A 16,130-nucleotide genomic window follows, 5' to 3' on the forward strand; every position below is an offset into this window, starting at 1 on the left:
CCTGCCTGATCTATTTATGGTAGCTCAAGCTGAATAACTTTGTGGCTTTATTTACCAGCAAAGAAAGGCTGCTCCTCTGCTGGCAGTGTGCCATTTGGTAACTAGCTCTGCTCCTCTCCTCTGAGATTCACAGGCTTTGTCTGGATAGAAAAGTTGTAAAAGGACAACTGCTGCTTAGGGAACATCCAGAAAGCAACTGACCTTCACCATATCCCCAGTCTGATGCAGTTGACAAGTTCTTTTTCAGTCCCTAAAGAGATTGCTTCTGTTTGTTCTGCAGGGGAAATGTTACTGTGGTATTTGCTTGCTCTTCCTTTCAATAGGCATAAAGCACACTAAAAAGCCAGATCCGTTTTACAAATTCTAACAACTTCCTTCCTGCTATTTCTAGGTTTTTCCCTATGAATCTAAAATGTTTGTGGCATTTCAAACTACAGTCAGAGATGCAAATGCTTCATTCTCATGTGACACAGGGTGAATGCTGCTACATTGCTATTTCAGGTAGCTAGCATTATTTTTAATCAGGGATTTAGAACCTCAATAATGTTGAAAATCCTAAAAAAAAAATATATATGTTTTGCTAGTCTGAAAACAGAATATTCTGAACTCTATAAAAGTTGTGAGTAGGTGGGTGTTAACTACTTTGTTTTATATATGCAAAACTCCAGAGGAAAATTTTCTAGGTTTATCAAGCAGTATGATTTTAAAAAGCACATACTCATATTTAAGTTAAAACTGTAGATACAGCTTTGCTATTTCTTCTTTCACTTTACTGCTTTGAAAACATTCCTGAAACATTATTGAACAAAGTCAGTATTTATGTCATCAAGGAATAAATTATTATCATTATTATTATGCTTTCATTTCCCAGACCTTAAGTGCCCCCTTCAAACATTTACCATGTCTGCTTTGCTATATCAAACTGGTAAGCCCTAGTTAATTCATCAAGGTGGGCTTGAAGCATTGGCTGCATCTCCTCTCGTGGAGAAGGTGTGAGGGTTGCAGTTGACTGTTGCCCAAAAGAGATTGCAGGCGATGAAGCTACTCCACGGACAGGAGGTGTGGGAACACGATCATCATCTTCTTCAAGCTCATCCTCCATGCCCTGATGTAGATAGGTTTGAACTGGCAAAGGCGGACACCAACCATCACTGTCATATCTAAAATAAAAGTCAAGTAAACTTAGTACATACATATGACACCTCATCTCTGATGTGCAGTAGAGTGCATATAGGATTTTTGCTAGAGTTTGAACATTGCACATTGCTTTAACATTTATTGAAAATAGGGTCACAATTGCTTAAATTCTCCTTACTGAGTCTATTTAAGTTTTCCCACAGCTGCTAAGCAACTTGAACAAGATGTGCAACAAAAAAAATTGCTGATCCATTATCATATTTGTTAATAGTGTTTAGATAATATTAAGCCACAATCAACAAAATTGAACTAACTTGCTTCCTGGATCATTAACCTACCAGAATATATTGAGGATTGACCTAGACATGAAAACAGCAGCATTCTTAAGAGGCAGAGTGAGCTTGATGTAGTCGCACTTACGTGCTTCCTTATTCCCATCGTCCCCTTTATTTGTCTATAAATGTACTATTTATGTTTATTTTGTAGTTAAATAAAAACCTACACTTTCCACATAAATTCTGGTCTTACCACAGTGTATATGGGTACCTACTATGATGTGGAATAAATTCATATCATAGCAGCATTGACCCTAAGCATATGCTATGTCACAGCACCAGGTGATAAGATACATTAGCACACATGTTGACAGCTCTGCCAGCACCCCAGCTCCAAATCAATCTCTCCTGGAACTTAGCTAGGCAGCGCTAAATTTCTGAACATTTTCAACATACTTGCCCAAAGTAAATTCAAAGATTAACCAATATCTACCAATATTCTTCAGCATCAAATTCTTCTCTCTTTACATGCAAGACATGTTCTGATAGGTTTTTGTGGTTCCATTTCTAGTCTTGTACCAAAAGGTGTAAGAGGCAATGCTACATCTGATCAGGGCTAGTAAATAAGAACCTTTATATTCAGCTACCATTTCTTATGTAAGTTTTGCCGACAACACAAACCTTTTCTGACTCTGTCCTCATCACAGAACTTTTGATTTAGTGTTATATTACAGTATTATCCCTGGCCTTTAAAGACACCAGTATCACCCAGAACATGAAGGCCCTATGACTGTGGTCATTCTCTGCGCATTATTTCCTCAGCGTTCCAATTCCCTACTCTGAACACTAGTCCAGTTGTGCACAGCTCTGCTGACGATCACACCACTCAAATCTCAACAGTGTCTACTCTTTGCACCTTCAAAACATCCACTGAGTCTGCAGTCCCTTGAGCATCTGCATGTTTCTTAACTGCTAGTGTATTCCAAAAAAACCTTAAGATACACAGCTTTTTTTCAAAAAGCAACAAAATGACAGAAAGCTCTCACTGTTACATCACTGTAAAACTGTCTCACACTCTAAAGGCAATTGCTCAAGCATCATCTACGTAATTTTCTCTTCTTCCCACCTTCAAGGACTGATGGAAGTTAAGAAGTTACACCCCTTTATTTTCTGCAGTGCAGGCTGGCAATGCACTGCATTACATAGTTAATTTGTCAAACCAGTTTTAAAATGCTCCTTTAAAGATCCTGCTTTGGAAGGCAGAAATTATCAAATTCCTAGAGAAAATTTAATCACTGCCAATTTTCTGAAGTGTGAAGCTGGGTTACAAAAGGGTTGGAAGTACTGAGACAGAGAAGTTTCAAAATCTGTATTATGAAGAGCACACTTAATTTAAGGAAAAGCCAAAGATTTCCAAATTAACTGAACTACCTTTTCCTTATTCAGAAGTCTGTAATCTGTATTTAAAAGTACAGATTCTGGATAGTTAGATCAACCTGACCTAATCATGGTATCACTTTAAATCTATATCTAGGTATAATCATATATAGATACACAAATATATATTCAGGTACAGAGGTGCAAATAAATGCCTGGCATTTAGGAGCTTTTGAGTGAATGATCATTACCATTTTCATAACACAGAGATTTAATACAATGTTATACAATACATATTCAGTTTCTTAGGAGACAATTGAGATATGACTACCTCTGATTTCTTTCCATGACATTGCCACTCGAGGGTGAAAAGACCATCCTAACTCATGTTGCTAAAACTGTACAGTGCAATAGCCTTGTCACCTACTTTTACTCTCTCAAGCTCACGCTTTTTTATACCAGCTTCTTCTTTAAAAAGGACAGGGCAGCACAACACTCATTAGTGACTTTTCAGTAATGCATAAATGAGCTTTGGGTATGCTCACCTTTTGACCCAACTAGATTCAAACCTGCAAATGTTCAGCTTGATAGTAAAAGGATTTCTTAGTAGAGAGATTTCATAATAAAAAGATTTGGTACAAGTGCCGTATCATTACCTGGATTTTGTTTGAAATGGAAAGGAACCTAAGCCTGAAGTTCAGAACATTGAGATTCAGGGTTTCAGGTAGAAGAACCTTTGTTTCCGTGATGTAAGATGTCCAAAGAGCCACCAGTTCTAACATGCATTTTACAAAATAAAATCTGCAAGAAAAGCTAGTAAACCTGATAGACTACAGAGAAAGTACATCTCATATGAATGACACAGTTATTGAAACCCCTGGTACCAGCCTCGTGAGCATGAATCACATGCACGTTCTTTTAGTTTTCTGAGTAAATACAATTTGGTGAAAATGCATGCAATCTTTTCCAAGTACTTACTAAAATCTAAGCACCTTAACTTTACTAGCAAAGTCTGATTGTAATTTCATTATAATTAAGACCCTATGTAAGTTCTGGTTAACAAACAAGGCCCTATATGTTTCTAATAATGTTTATTCTGCTCTTAGCACTTTTACTTTATAGTGATCTTTTGCTATTAAAACTTTGTTTCATTAGATTGGTAAAGCTTTTTTCTTCAAAATAAAAAAAAGGTGATAGCTAAGGGTTACATTCTATAACAATTCTGTTTCATTACACACGTTGTTACAATTAAAAAAGCTTTCCTCTCTAGACCTTGCCAGAACAGATTTTTTTATGTAACAGATATTATCTTCTTTACTTTTTCTAAAGACAGAAAAGGACTATAAATCAAATATATTGACATCCAGAAGCCAATATTCCATTTTAAGGTGTAATCAATACTAAGAAGTAAAAATAACCAATGACAACAATATGAAGACTGTCTTTAATGGAGTTGGCTCAGGATAATGCACTGGTGAAAAAAATGTAAGTAATTGATAATTAATAAGTAGTAAGCATTTCCTATCAAATCTATGAGATAAAAGTAATCAAAAGATTGGTGAAAAAGGGAACATACTTGATTGGGAACTACTATAGGAAAAAAGAAACTTCAAAGACTGCAGAATATACAAGAGAAAATTAAGGAAGGCAACAAGGAGCAAGCACAGAGTTCGTAGAAAACCACAAAAAAGTGGTTTAGTATAGGGAAGTAGGGAAACAACAGTATAAAAAAACTTTCGATACAGGTTAAATAGGAACCGAAGACATCCCAAAAGCTACCACATTACATAAAATGGCTGCATGGATTAACATGTTAACCTTTTCTCATGTATGCTGCAGTCATGTAAAAAATGGTGAATGCAAAAAGAGGTGAATGCAAACCTCTGTTCTTCTGGGGAGAACATGACAGAGAGAACTAAGAAATTATTTTATTTTCCTTCCTTACCTATGATTAAATTAGATAACTTTTTTTTTCACTTGTTGCTAATGCAGATTTTCTTTTATTATTTATATGCCTATAGGCCACTAGTGTTAATTTCTAGTAAGCAAAGAAGGTGTCCAAGTTGCTTAGGGATAGGCATGCCAATGAAACTCAGACTTGAATTCAAGAGTTATATAGGAAGACATACACAGAAAAAGAAGTCTCTGTATAGATGCCAGATTCCTTTTTTTATTGCTTTAAATGTTCACCTTTCATATCACATTGTGAGAACTTTAATAAGGCCTTCCGTTTTTCTGACTGAAAGTTCATTTTTCAATTGTAATTCACAATATAATTACATCAGCATGCTAAAATTAAAACACATTGAGGGTGTCATGCATAGTATAATTCAAAGAAAATCAAGAAAAACAAGTCAGTTTTAAAAAATTTTACCCAATATGACAATATTAAATGCAACATAAGGAATGCAGGCTATGATTTATTCCGTTTTAGCATGCTGAAAACCACAGGAACAAGATCAACTCCTGAACAGAGAAGCATCATTACTATTGGATACATCCTCATGAAGTATGGGTATTACAGTTTCATTGGGTTCAGTGAAGCTGGTTGCAAATTACTGTAACTCAAGACTGATGTGTTAGTCTTGTATTTTTACTTTTTTTGGTGTGGGTTTTTTTTTGGTTTGTTTTGTGTTTGTTGGTTGGTTTTTTTTGTACTTGGTAAAATGCACAGTAGAGTGTCTTCTTAAAATTGCTATTAATGAGATATTATAAAAACAAAGACGAGTATTTCAAAAGATAATCAGAGGAAACACTAAGTCTGAATTATTGGGAACCTGGAAGGCTGGTGATTACTTTATCCTTAAATAACTATTGTTGTCTTGGTGACCAGCATAATACCTTCCAGCTAAATAACAGATACTTTATGCAACTGAGAAATCAAGCCCTGTGTCACAAGGGATTTCTTTAGAAGGTATTCCCATTTACCTTTTATGCTATTTCATTGTCTTGAAAGAAAATCCAAGCTGTTTGCCTTCTACAGCATAATTATTTCAGTGAAATGGCTGCACATGTGTTTTAAGGATATAAACTGATAATGACAAATAATATACGGTGATTCCATCTTAAATTGATTTTAGCTTTTTATAACAGAATGAAAATTATAGTATTTATATGTATTTTTTGGCTTGAGATTTAAACAAGGAATAGTAGATCAATAAGATTATCATTTTCCCTTATATTTGCTTTGAAATTATAACTCAAATACAGGCTGAATGGACCATTTTAAAAGGTCTTATACAGTTAGTTGTTACTAACTTTTAGAATTCAAAAGGTTGGTATAAACTCAACTATTAATATTTAATTATTCTGATTTTTTATTATAAAAGAAATTATTATTAACCCATGCTTACAAAAGAGAGAACACTTGAAATATTTTATTTAGAAAAGCTATTACATTAATTTTTAAAACATATAATTCATACTCAGGAAATACCAATTAATCCATGTATTTAAACAGGCAGAAATTTGTCCCCAGTAGAACAATATTTCTCAAAGGCTCCAACAGAGCTGACCACAGTAAATTATTTTTCTACATATTCTGCTTTTCCTCCAGACTTCGATAACCTAGTATTTAATAGAGTTTCAATTTAAAAAAAAACCAAAAACAACACAACAGCTTTCCATGATTGTTCTCTCTGCAGGAAATGTCTCTTTCCTCTCATTTAGTGCTTTTTGTGTGATTTTGTGTCCTTGAGAACAAGTTTAAGCTATCCAAAAATAAGTGCAAGGTTCCAGAAACTCAGGAGTTGATTGAATAATTTTTTAAAAGGTCTATAAATAGCCTGCCCTCTTCAACTGTGAAATTTCTTCTAAAAGCTGATGAGAACATTATTATCCACTGGTTGATCTTTTAAAATTAATCCAATTTAGCACGGGGGTTTTTGTTCTGTTTGCTCTAATAAATGTTAAAACAGTGAAAAAACAAAAGTAGCCAGATGATGTCATCATTACTCACTCTGAGTCCCATCATCTGCAAGAAGTCCCAATGGAATTCAATTAAGCTACATGTGAAGCAAGATACTTCTCAGCATGAGCAAGCAGAGAAGCTTGAAGAAGGAAGGTCACTTTTATTGCCATCTTCAGCCACTATCAAGAGAAGCTGTTCAGACACTCCTCCTCCACAGCCTTGAATAAGCCTATAGGATAAGATTCTCTTGCCTTTTTTTTTTAAACAAAACAGAATAATATTGTCACTTTGCAAAATATTTTTTAAAAGCCTCATCTCTGCCAACCACAATTTTTTCTTCTAAGCAAAAAGCAAAAAATTACCCTGCTTCTTGTTGATCCACCCCATAGTGTTCCAGCTCTGTGCCTGGCAATGGCTGCACGGGAGGGGGTGGGAGGGGAACACTGGCCCAGTTGGAACCATTATTTTTCTGGGGCTTGGCAGTATTTTTGTTTTTCTTCTTTTTCCCTCCTTTGCCACCTGCAAATCCAAAAGGAAAAATAAAATGTTAGAGATATAATGTGGGGAAAAAAGCTAGCTATTTACATATTTTTTTTCTTTCAAGAAGTCTGATTCCAGATGGCATGCCCCAGAAAAGAAGATGTATTTATATCTCAGCAGAATCAGCATCAATGTGCTAATGATGTTACAAGTTTATAAATAATAATAGAATGGAATAGAAAAATATTCTGAATAACTGCTGAAATTTGCTTCTTTTTAAAACTCCAAATATTTGCACAACAATAGCACACAACCAAGGAAAGGTGCTTTTTGCTGCATCAGAAATATATTTACTGATTTATTCATGCCTACTTTATGACTTCTTGAATTCACTGTTCGGTAAGAATATGATAGACTGTAGCAAATTACTTCAAGTGTCAGAATTCAATGTGCTTATCCAATGCAATTATGTTTTACATAATCTCTTTCTGTGGAAACCACAGAGGCTAAGGACACAATCTAAAAACCTTGTCATTACACTCAATATTCTTCAGCCAGAATGACAAGTGTAAATTGTCAACACAAAAAGAAACTCACATTTCTGTGATTTTGCTGATAGGAATTTACTAAGTTCCTTTTTTAAAAATATCAGGAAGAAATTTGTAATGGTTTAGGAATGTCTGTTTCACAAGATTCAAATATCTGTGCCACTATGGAAAAGAGGTTCTATTTCTGATGTACAACTCTAATGAAGAAAGATAGGAGACATTAACTGAGCAATGCACGTTGCTTAAGCTGTCTTTTCTTGTCCTTGTACACACTCCTTCAGTTGAGTCACTTCCATTTGTAAGAAAGTGATCTCACAGAAGAGGTCTCTTCTCACTTGTTTCACTTATTTTATTTTGTCCTGACTCCTTTTTCTTGTCAGGAATTCATTAAGAAGAACGGCACAAGATTTCAAACCCTTTGACTGCCTGGAGACTCAAATATTTATTGCCATTTTGTTGAGGCTTTCAAGCCCTCTGGATGCTTGGGTGGAAAAACAGGTCAACAAAGGCTTTTTCAGTGGGATACCCAGATGGCAGTCCCTCATCCCTCGCCTGTTGCAGAAAGCACAGTCTAGTCCATCTTACCCACTGACATCTCTTGCTGATTTATAAGGATCAGCCAAAAAAAAAAACACATGTAAAAAGTTAATAGTAATATGTCAAAAAACCCACAACTGACTTGTAAGGCACAGTGGTGTGCACTGGTAGGCATTAACCTCTTCACCATTGTTCTAGCTTTATGCATAGAGATATACATGCAGAAGGAGCTGCAATCCTGGCAATAAAAACAAGCACTTGTCATAGGACTTTTTGTCTGAGATACAGTGGCTGTTTTATCTCCAAATGTCAGCTGGACCAAATAGAAAGCATACATAGAGAGTGAAGAAACAAGGTGATTCTGTGACTCAGAAGTAGCCAAGATTTCTCTTTCACCTTCTGTTGTGGCTGCTAGAGACAGGCAACAAGAATCGCAAATTTTCTAATCAGCCTGGCTGGCAGTATGCTGCAAACAAAACTTTGTTTCCACTACTTAATTCCAGACCAGAGTTCTTTCTTCCTTGTCTTAGTGTATTTCTAGTAATTCTAGCCAATATCCTGTCATTCAGTATGTGCAAACTGAGCTGATATTTCATCTATTAGGATGCAAGACAGGCTCTTTCTTCCCTCCTTTTGTAGCCAAGCGGAGAGGGAGGCTTTCTTGAAAAGGGAAAGAACATTTTGATCAACAGAAAAGAAATCCTTGTGATGGTGGCAATGGAGGAACAAATACATGAAACTTCTGGGGAAAAACGAAGCTTTCAAAGCACAGATATGGCAGAAAGCAGAGTTAAAAATAAGGTCACAGAACTGTACAAAGGAAGTACATTCATTTTAATTTGTGGAACATGGGGTAATTTTTGAAAACTCAGCAAGAATAAGAGCCAACAAGAGCTAAGGCAGGAGGGGCTGTTTTGGAGGGAAAGCACATGCATAAGAATGTGAGTGTGTGTGTATGTTGCAGGGGGGTTTAAACTAGGAGTACTCAGAGAAATGCAGAGAACTTCATCTTAGAGATTAGTTGAGGTGGAGAGGGAGATTCTGGAAGTGTAACAATCTCAGGAGACTAGTAAAACGGAGGTTGGATGTGTGGGGTGCCAATACAGAGTCAATTAGATTTGGGGGTTTTGGAGAGAAAGGTCAAAGATAACATCTTTTAAAAAGAGTGAAGCAGAGAGTTGAGGAACTGTTCAGATGAAGAAATAAAAGAAGGGACCTCCAAGGTCTTTTAATGGTAGGGAAAGCAGCCTACAACCTACAGTTGAGCCAGAGATTTCTGTCTCCATGAGCAGAGCTACTCCTCTGTCAGATCAGGGGAAAAGATACCTAGTACCTAATGTCTGATGTGTGCTTGAAAACTGTTGCACTGAAGCCTTGTTTCCCCATAGCAATGATGCTTATGTTTCAGTGTCTCCTCACACTGAAATTCAATTATATAGTTTAAATCTCTAGATGAATCAGATCCTGGAAAAAGAATTTGGCAGTTGGGCGGATGATCACAGCACTGGCATAAACTTGGAGCTGTGCAAAGTACAGCCACAAAATTTCCCTGCCTCACAAAACAGTTGAGTTTTTTAGCTATTTGCCATTCCACAGCGGGATAGGATTTCTCAATATATTAATTTAAAGATAGGAACTTAGTCAGAATAGTAAGTAGTACTTAAAGTACTAATCAAGGAAGTGAGAGAACAAGTCCCTGCTCACCCTGATGGGGACTAGGTAATCAAAGCTGGTTTCTGACTCCATTGATACTCTAATTATCAGCCTATTTGAAGGTCTCCCCCAGTTTCTCATGTATTACAGACATAATTACCCTGTGGTACAGACATAATTAGTGGGAAAAGGAGAGCAAAATACTGACTCTGGAGTCATGAGTCTGACACTCATCTGAGCATTGGAGCATCCAGGTGTGACCTGCTTTGATCACAAGAGGCATGCCCTGGCCATAGAAAGACAGACTAACCTGAAGTTTCCATACATCATCAGAAATTTTCCTTCAAACTGAGAAACATTGAACAAAATATGCTTTAAATGAAATATTTGTTCAAAGTCCAGCTTTTGATCAACTGGCATTTTCCAATGGAACCTTGTATTTTCTGACAAAGTTCTCAGGCAGCTGTAGCTGTCAACACATCTGAAGTGCAATACTGCCCTCTGATAACTGGCACATATGTACCTCAGCATATCAATTTCTGCATTTTCTTGCAGTCAGAAGAGCAAGCTGATTTCCTAACCTACTTGCCAACACATCTCACATACAAGGAACAAGAACCTTTCTTGAAGAACTTAGCTTCCAGACACTTCTTTGTCAATGTCTTAAGCCTGTTTTTCTATCTCACTCAAAACAACTAAAACTCCCCATGAGAACACATGACTTGCAAACACATTTGGCTGTTGGAGCTATGGCCCAATGATTGCAGGCTTCTAATCTCAATGTTCAATTTGAATAGTCATTTGAACTGACATAAAGAAACCATTTCTGGTGTTGATCTGTTACTTTTATGATTCCTCCAACTTAGAATGGAAATTCAAAATGTTATGAATTTGAAAATTGAAAACCCTTAAGATCTCTCATAATTTGGTAAAGTGAAATAGCAGACTTTGATTTTTATTGCTAGCTCTTCAGTTTTTGTCTTGAAAAAAAAAAAAAAAAGTCATGGTTATATGTAACATAAGCAACAAATAAGCAAAATTAAAGAAATCAAGGAAAAAGGTGTGTTTAAATATAATACACAACCACATGTACTACAATAATTTTCATCCACTGAAAATGCATTGTGTCTCCATTAGAACATGCAGCACACACATAAAATTTACATTCTGTTTATATGCAGACTTGGCACACTTTTTGAAACCAAAGCCATCTTGCAAAGTGCCCTACATTTATTTCTGAGCTGCTTCACTGAAAAACAACACTTAGAAACAGCTCGTGGGAGTGTGGAATATGTTAACAGCTCAACAAAAGTATTAATCTCATGAGGTTCAGTGTGGGGAGACCTATACATTGAGGACTGATGCAGAAATGTATCTGCTCTGCGAATCGTATTGTTGGGGAAAGGATGTGACGAGGCAAGGCCAGCAATTGCACTGACAAGCACCAGCTGGGAGGATTCTCCAGTTATCTCCCATGAGGTTTTGCAAAAGGCATGCTTATTAAGCCAAGACCAAGGTGACATTATTCGCTGACATACCAGTGGGCAGCCGCCCTTGGACCTCTCCTCACAGCACAGCTGGGGAGGTGTTTGGCCTCCCTGGTGAGCTGTTGACCAACACCCTCCGTCCCTCACCCACCCACAGCGGTGGAACCAACCTGAGAGGCTGCCACTCCTTTCAGAGCTGTTGTGGGAGCTGGTGGTGCTGAAATCCTGTGACTGGTTGTGTGGCAACCTATTAGCCAGTCCCTCAGCCACCCGGTAGTCAGGGATGTAAAGCAAGGCTAAGGGTTAAAGGGCAAAGGTCACAGTGGCATTGTGTGATTAGTTGACAGCACAAGCACATGCAGCACATGCAGTTAGCAAAGTCAAGGGCAGATGGGGGGGGGGCAGCAAGTTTTAATTCATTATTTTAAAAATATGTATCTATCCTAGCCTAATGGAAGGCAGATGGCTTGGTGATGAGCACAGGACAAAGAAGATTGAAAGAGCAGAACAATATATTTTGTGATTGTGTGAGGTTCAGCACACACGTAAGGTATGCAAACATTAGTTATGCTCAATATGTGCAGTGTCTCACATACTAAAAAGATTTTTCTAATTCATGCATAGATGATACACTACAAAGCTACAGGCTCTGGAAAACGAGAACTGCAATTACCATTGTTGCCTTTGCCTTGGTCTGGGAGAGAGTAACCGAAGCCCATTAGGTCATTTTTTTGCTGAATTGAGCTTTTCCACTGAGGATCAGGTAAGTCGACAGCCAACTCATGGATGCTGTTGGAATGCAGTATCTGGGTGGTGGCATATGGCGTAGCTTGCGTTATTTGGCTGGAACTGTTGTAACTAGTTTTTGTGGTGAAGTCAATGCTGCTGTAAATGGCTCCATCAGAAAGCATAGTAGCAGTTTTATCTCCTTGTCCTGGCACTGGTGGCAGCACATCTGTGATGAACATAGGGGAATGAAACAAATCATTGATGCATAAGAAGCTTGAAAGTATCAGGGTTTAAGATGAAAAATAAATGTGTCATTTTGCACTTTTGCATTTCAGCTGAGACAGGCCCATGAGCCAATGAAGGGAAGATGATGTACAACCATCACCAAGCTATCAGCATCTGTGACAAGCCTACCACTTGTCCTTCACGTCTCACTGCCTAAAACCATCTCTTTTTTTCCATACCTTCAACTGTGAAAGTGAAGTTTGGAATATTTCTCTACTGAAGAGTGTTTTCAATTGTTCACTCTACGTCAGAACCAATGAAACAGTCTGGGCTTCAGGGAAATGATGAAAAGAGTGAATCTACAAATCACAGAGGAAACTTTCCCAGCAAATACATAGCAAAACTCTTAAATGGATGCCAGAGCTCTCAAAGCAATTTTTTAAGAGCATCACCTTGACTTCCTTGAAGTTTTATGCATCAGCTTATCTAATTTTCTTTTTGACATTAGGTAGTACATTTCTTCTTTTCAACAAAAGAAAAACCTGACAAAAACAAGTTGCTCTTGATATGTGAAAGAACATCTGTTATTCTGAAGGGGTTTAAGTGATCAGTATCTTAAAATGCCAAAGCAGTGTTGATAATGGAGAAAAACTTGTTCAAATACTCCAGTACATTTACCTGAAAAACAGTACACCATATTTAACTAAGTATCTGTTGACTTTTCTACATGTTTTGAATCTTATCACACACTGCAATTTGTACCTTTAATCAGTTAGATTGGCAATCTCTCTCCTTACTAAACATTGTAGTGACCTTTTCTGGTGGAATACTAGATTTGGAAGCTGAGACTACTGAAGTGTGAAGAACCTAATGATGACTGGCATGATGTCCCAAGGAGAGCCACAGCTCAGCAGATAACCTTTTTCCTACTTTCTCAGAGGTCAATATATCAAATGGTACTATTTTTACGACTTATTTAGACTCTGAAAAGTTGAATCCATTCTGAGGTTTACTTATTAGAATAATGCATCGCTTATATGCTGTTCACTTCATATAGCCAGATGGCAGACATGGATTTCAATTGTAAAAATGTATTTGAGATAATGCATACTCCTACAGTGAGGATGATCAGATCCCTTTCTAGGTATCACAGACATTTTTATAGACCCAAAGAGAAGGGGTGATTCTTGCTCCTACACAAGGGTTTAGGTGCAGTTCCATACTCAGACATGGGGTTTGCGCAACCTCAGGGAAGACAGTTGCTCTCTCATTGTCTCAAGACTTTTCCAGCAATGAGATATGATACCATGGAATCCTTCTGCTGTTTTTGTTTGTTTGTTTGTTTGTTTTCCTAGGATGAACATTCAGACCACAGAACTATTCTCTACTGCATTCATTTGTGCAAAAATGAACATTTTAATATGGACCCTAATAACATCTGCAGTCTCAGAGCAACAACATGATATTAACAATAAACATGGCAATAACAAGTGCTCAGTAGAGAGACTGCAGAAACAGAGATTAAATTTGGGTCTATCATCATGATCTGTTTTTGCAGACAACAATAAAAGGGAAATGGGCACAATCAAGTATTTAAAATGCCTTAATTGTATTAACATGTATCTGCAGATAAATTATAAGTGCAAAAAAACTACAATTAATGCAAATTATGGGTAATATTTCAAAATCAGGTTATTGGTATCTATCTGCACATATCCAATGTGCTTTCTAGAGGCACTACACAATCATAAATGCATCTTTGTGCAAATACATGAAATGTGAGAGAGAAGCAGAGTCCTATCTTTCTTGCATTTCACCCACAATATGAAGATTTTTACTTTCCACCAGGGGTTTCATCAAAATATAATGGATTGAATTTTAGTATATAAATTATGTTGCTGATATATAAAATGAAGTCAGTCCAGCTCAACTTGTTTGTGTTGGATTTGCAGAGCCATGGAAGTGAACACCACGAAAATCTCATCTCTCTAGTACTCAAACATACATTTATATTTTAGGGCATGTTTCTGGCAACTGAAGAGGTACCATCTCCATAGAGTCATTTTAAGATGGAGAAGTATACATTTGCACACACTTCAAACAGAAGTTACATACCTTCCCACCAGTCAAGAATTTTCAGTCATTCTTACTAATGAGCTGAGGTTCTCCAGATATTCTGGGAATGTTCAGTACAACCACAGGTGACTTTTTTTACATCAATGGTATGTATACACTAAATACTCACAAAGCTATTGAAGTTCTATTTTACAAAGTGCCATAATCACCTAGTAAAAATCAACTGTGATTTTCCTACCAAGGAGTCATAGTGAAAAAAAAACCCACACTGTACATTTCCAACCAAAGATGAACAGACATTTTCCAGTGGATGCTTTCCCAAAAACTCTCCAAACTCCATTTTGTTTTGTACCTCTGGAGATAAATGAAATAGTGGTGAAGTACTTCCTGAGGAAAGATCTTTCTTGCTGCCTTGGGACACCCAATACCATAATGTGGCCTTACATGACTCCAGACGTAACTTGTGCTTCATACTCAAGGACTTGGTCTCAACTGCCTATATAGGACATAACGTGGATTTCACTCATATAGGCAATGTTAGAACTGCCTGCCTCAGCTCTGCATTTCCAGAGTGATCGATCACCACTCTACTTTTCAAAATTCTTACAGACCTTTTGTATTATCATAGACCTTTTAACCAGTGAAAGAGGCCCAAGTTCTATCTATGCAGTTAATTCACATTAAAAGACAACTGACTACATCTTTAATGCGGATGAAGCCAAACTCAACTGCTGAAACAGATAGGAATAAGTGATCCCAAAACCACCAGAATATAAGTGTGAGCTCAACTGTAAAGATTGTGGGTGGAATTAAGCTGCTGAAATTCCAAATATAACCGTTGCATCTCTTGAACAAATTTGGACCTATACCTCATCCACATTGAAGCCAAATGCTTTTAAACATGGTTCCAATTTCATTGTATAGTGCCAAATGCTAAAAAAAAAAGGGCAATTTTTCTGTATTACATGAGCTTATGGAATGATGGAAAAATATTGAAGCATTTTATTTTCAAGATATTCACAACAAAGAAACTGGCAGATATTCAGTTGCTTTCTAAATGTTATCAGAAGTTTTTATTACTTTATAATATTTTTATAAGACAAGAGCATTACAACATTTTTGCATGGAAAATAAGTCTAAACTGTGTCATTATAGTTCGAAGTCACAGCAGTCAAGCCACAGGCAAGAAGCTTATCATTGGAACATATAAGTGATGTGAGGGATGGTTTCCAGAAGCAGATCCTGGTACACTTCAAAACTGAATTATTTTCACATTTTCAGTTTGATGGTACTATAGATGTAGTAATTTACTACACACTTCCTAATTTACTTTAGGAAGTCTTGTCCTGGACATCACTACACAGAACTAGTTGTGTTATGACATCACAATCCAAGGAAGTAAGAGAGAGATGTGAATATTGCCACAACTTTTAAAAATACCCATCATACATCTTGAAATTCCCACTTGAGTAAAGTGTTTGAAAGTAAACAATCCCTCTAAAAATTCCATCATAATTATAAATCATTACCTCATCTCCCCAAGGGTCTTCCTCAATTCAAAATGGAAATAAAATCCTAAAAAATCTAGATAGTTCTCTTTTATGCATTCTCTGCTCCAATGAGAAGGAAAGTTTCTGAAGACCTTTGAGGCCTTCTTCATGGATGAAGGTTGAGACTGAGAGGAGTCCCTCAGCAG

At 36.8% G+C, this 16,130-nt stretch overlaps 1 protein-coding gene across 1 annotated transcript in view; it reads right to left on the reverse strand.

Annotated features, from left to right (window-relative positions):
* The window catches only part of ROBO2 (roundabout, axon guidance receptor, homolog 2 (Drosophila)), a 406,098-nt gene that overhangs the window by 30,768 nt on the left and 359,200 nt on the right, over positions 1–16,130 (reverse strand). The window contains exons 22-25 of the mRNA XM_009996507.1: positions 12,078–12,359; positions 11,575–11,700; positions 7,062–7,218; positions 900–1,160 (exon numbers count right to left, since the gene is read on the reverse strand). Coding sequence (XP_009994809.1) covers positions 900–1,160; positions 7,062–7,218; positions 11,575–11,700; positions 12,078–12,359 — 826 coding nt within the window. The remainder of the gene's footprint in view (positions 1–899; positions 1,161–7,061; positions 7,219–11,574; positions 11,701–12,077; positions 12,360–16,130) is intronic.

This window comes from Chaetura pelagica, unplaced genomic scaffold (genome assembly GCF_000747805.2).
Source record: "Chaetura pelagica isolate M959 unplaced genomic scaffold, ChaPel_1.0 scaffold82, whole genome shotgun sequence".
Lineage (NCBI taxonomy): Eukaryota > Metazoa > Chordata > Aves > Apodiformes > Apodidae > Chaetura > Chaetura pelagica.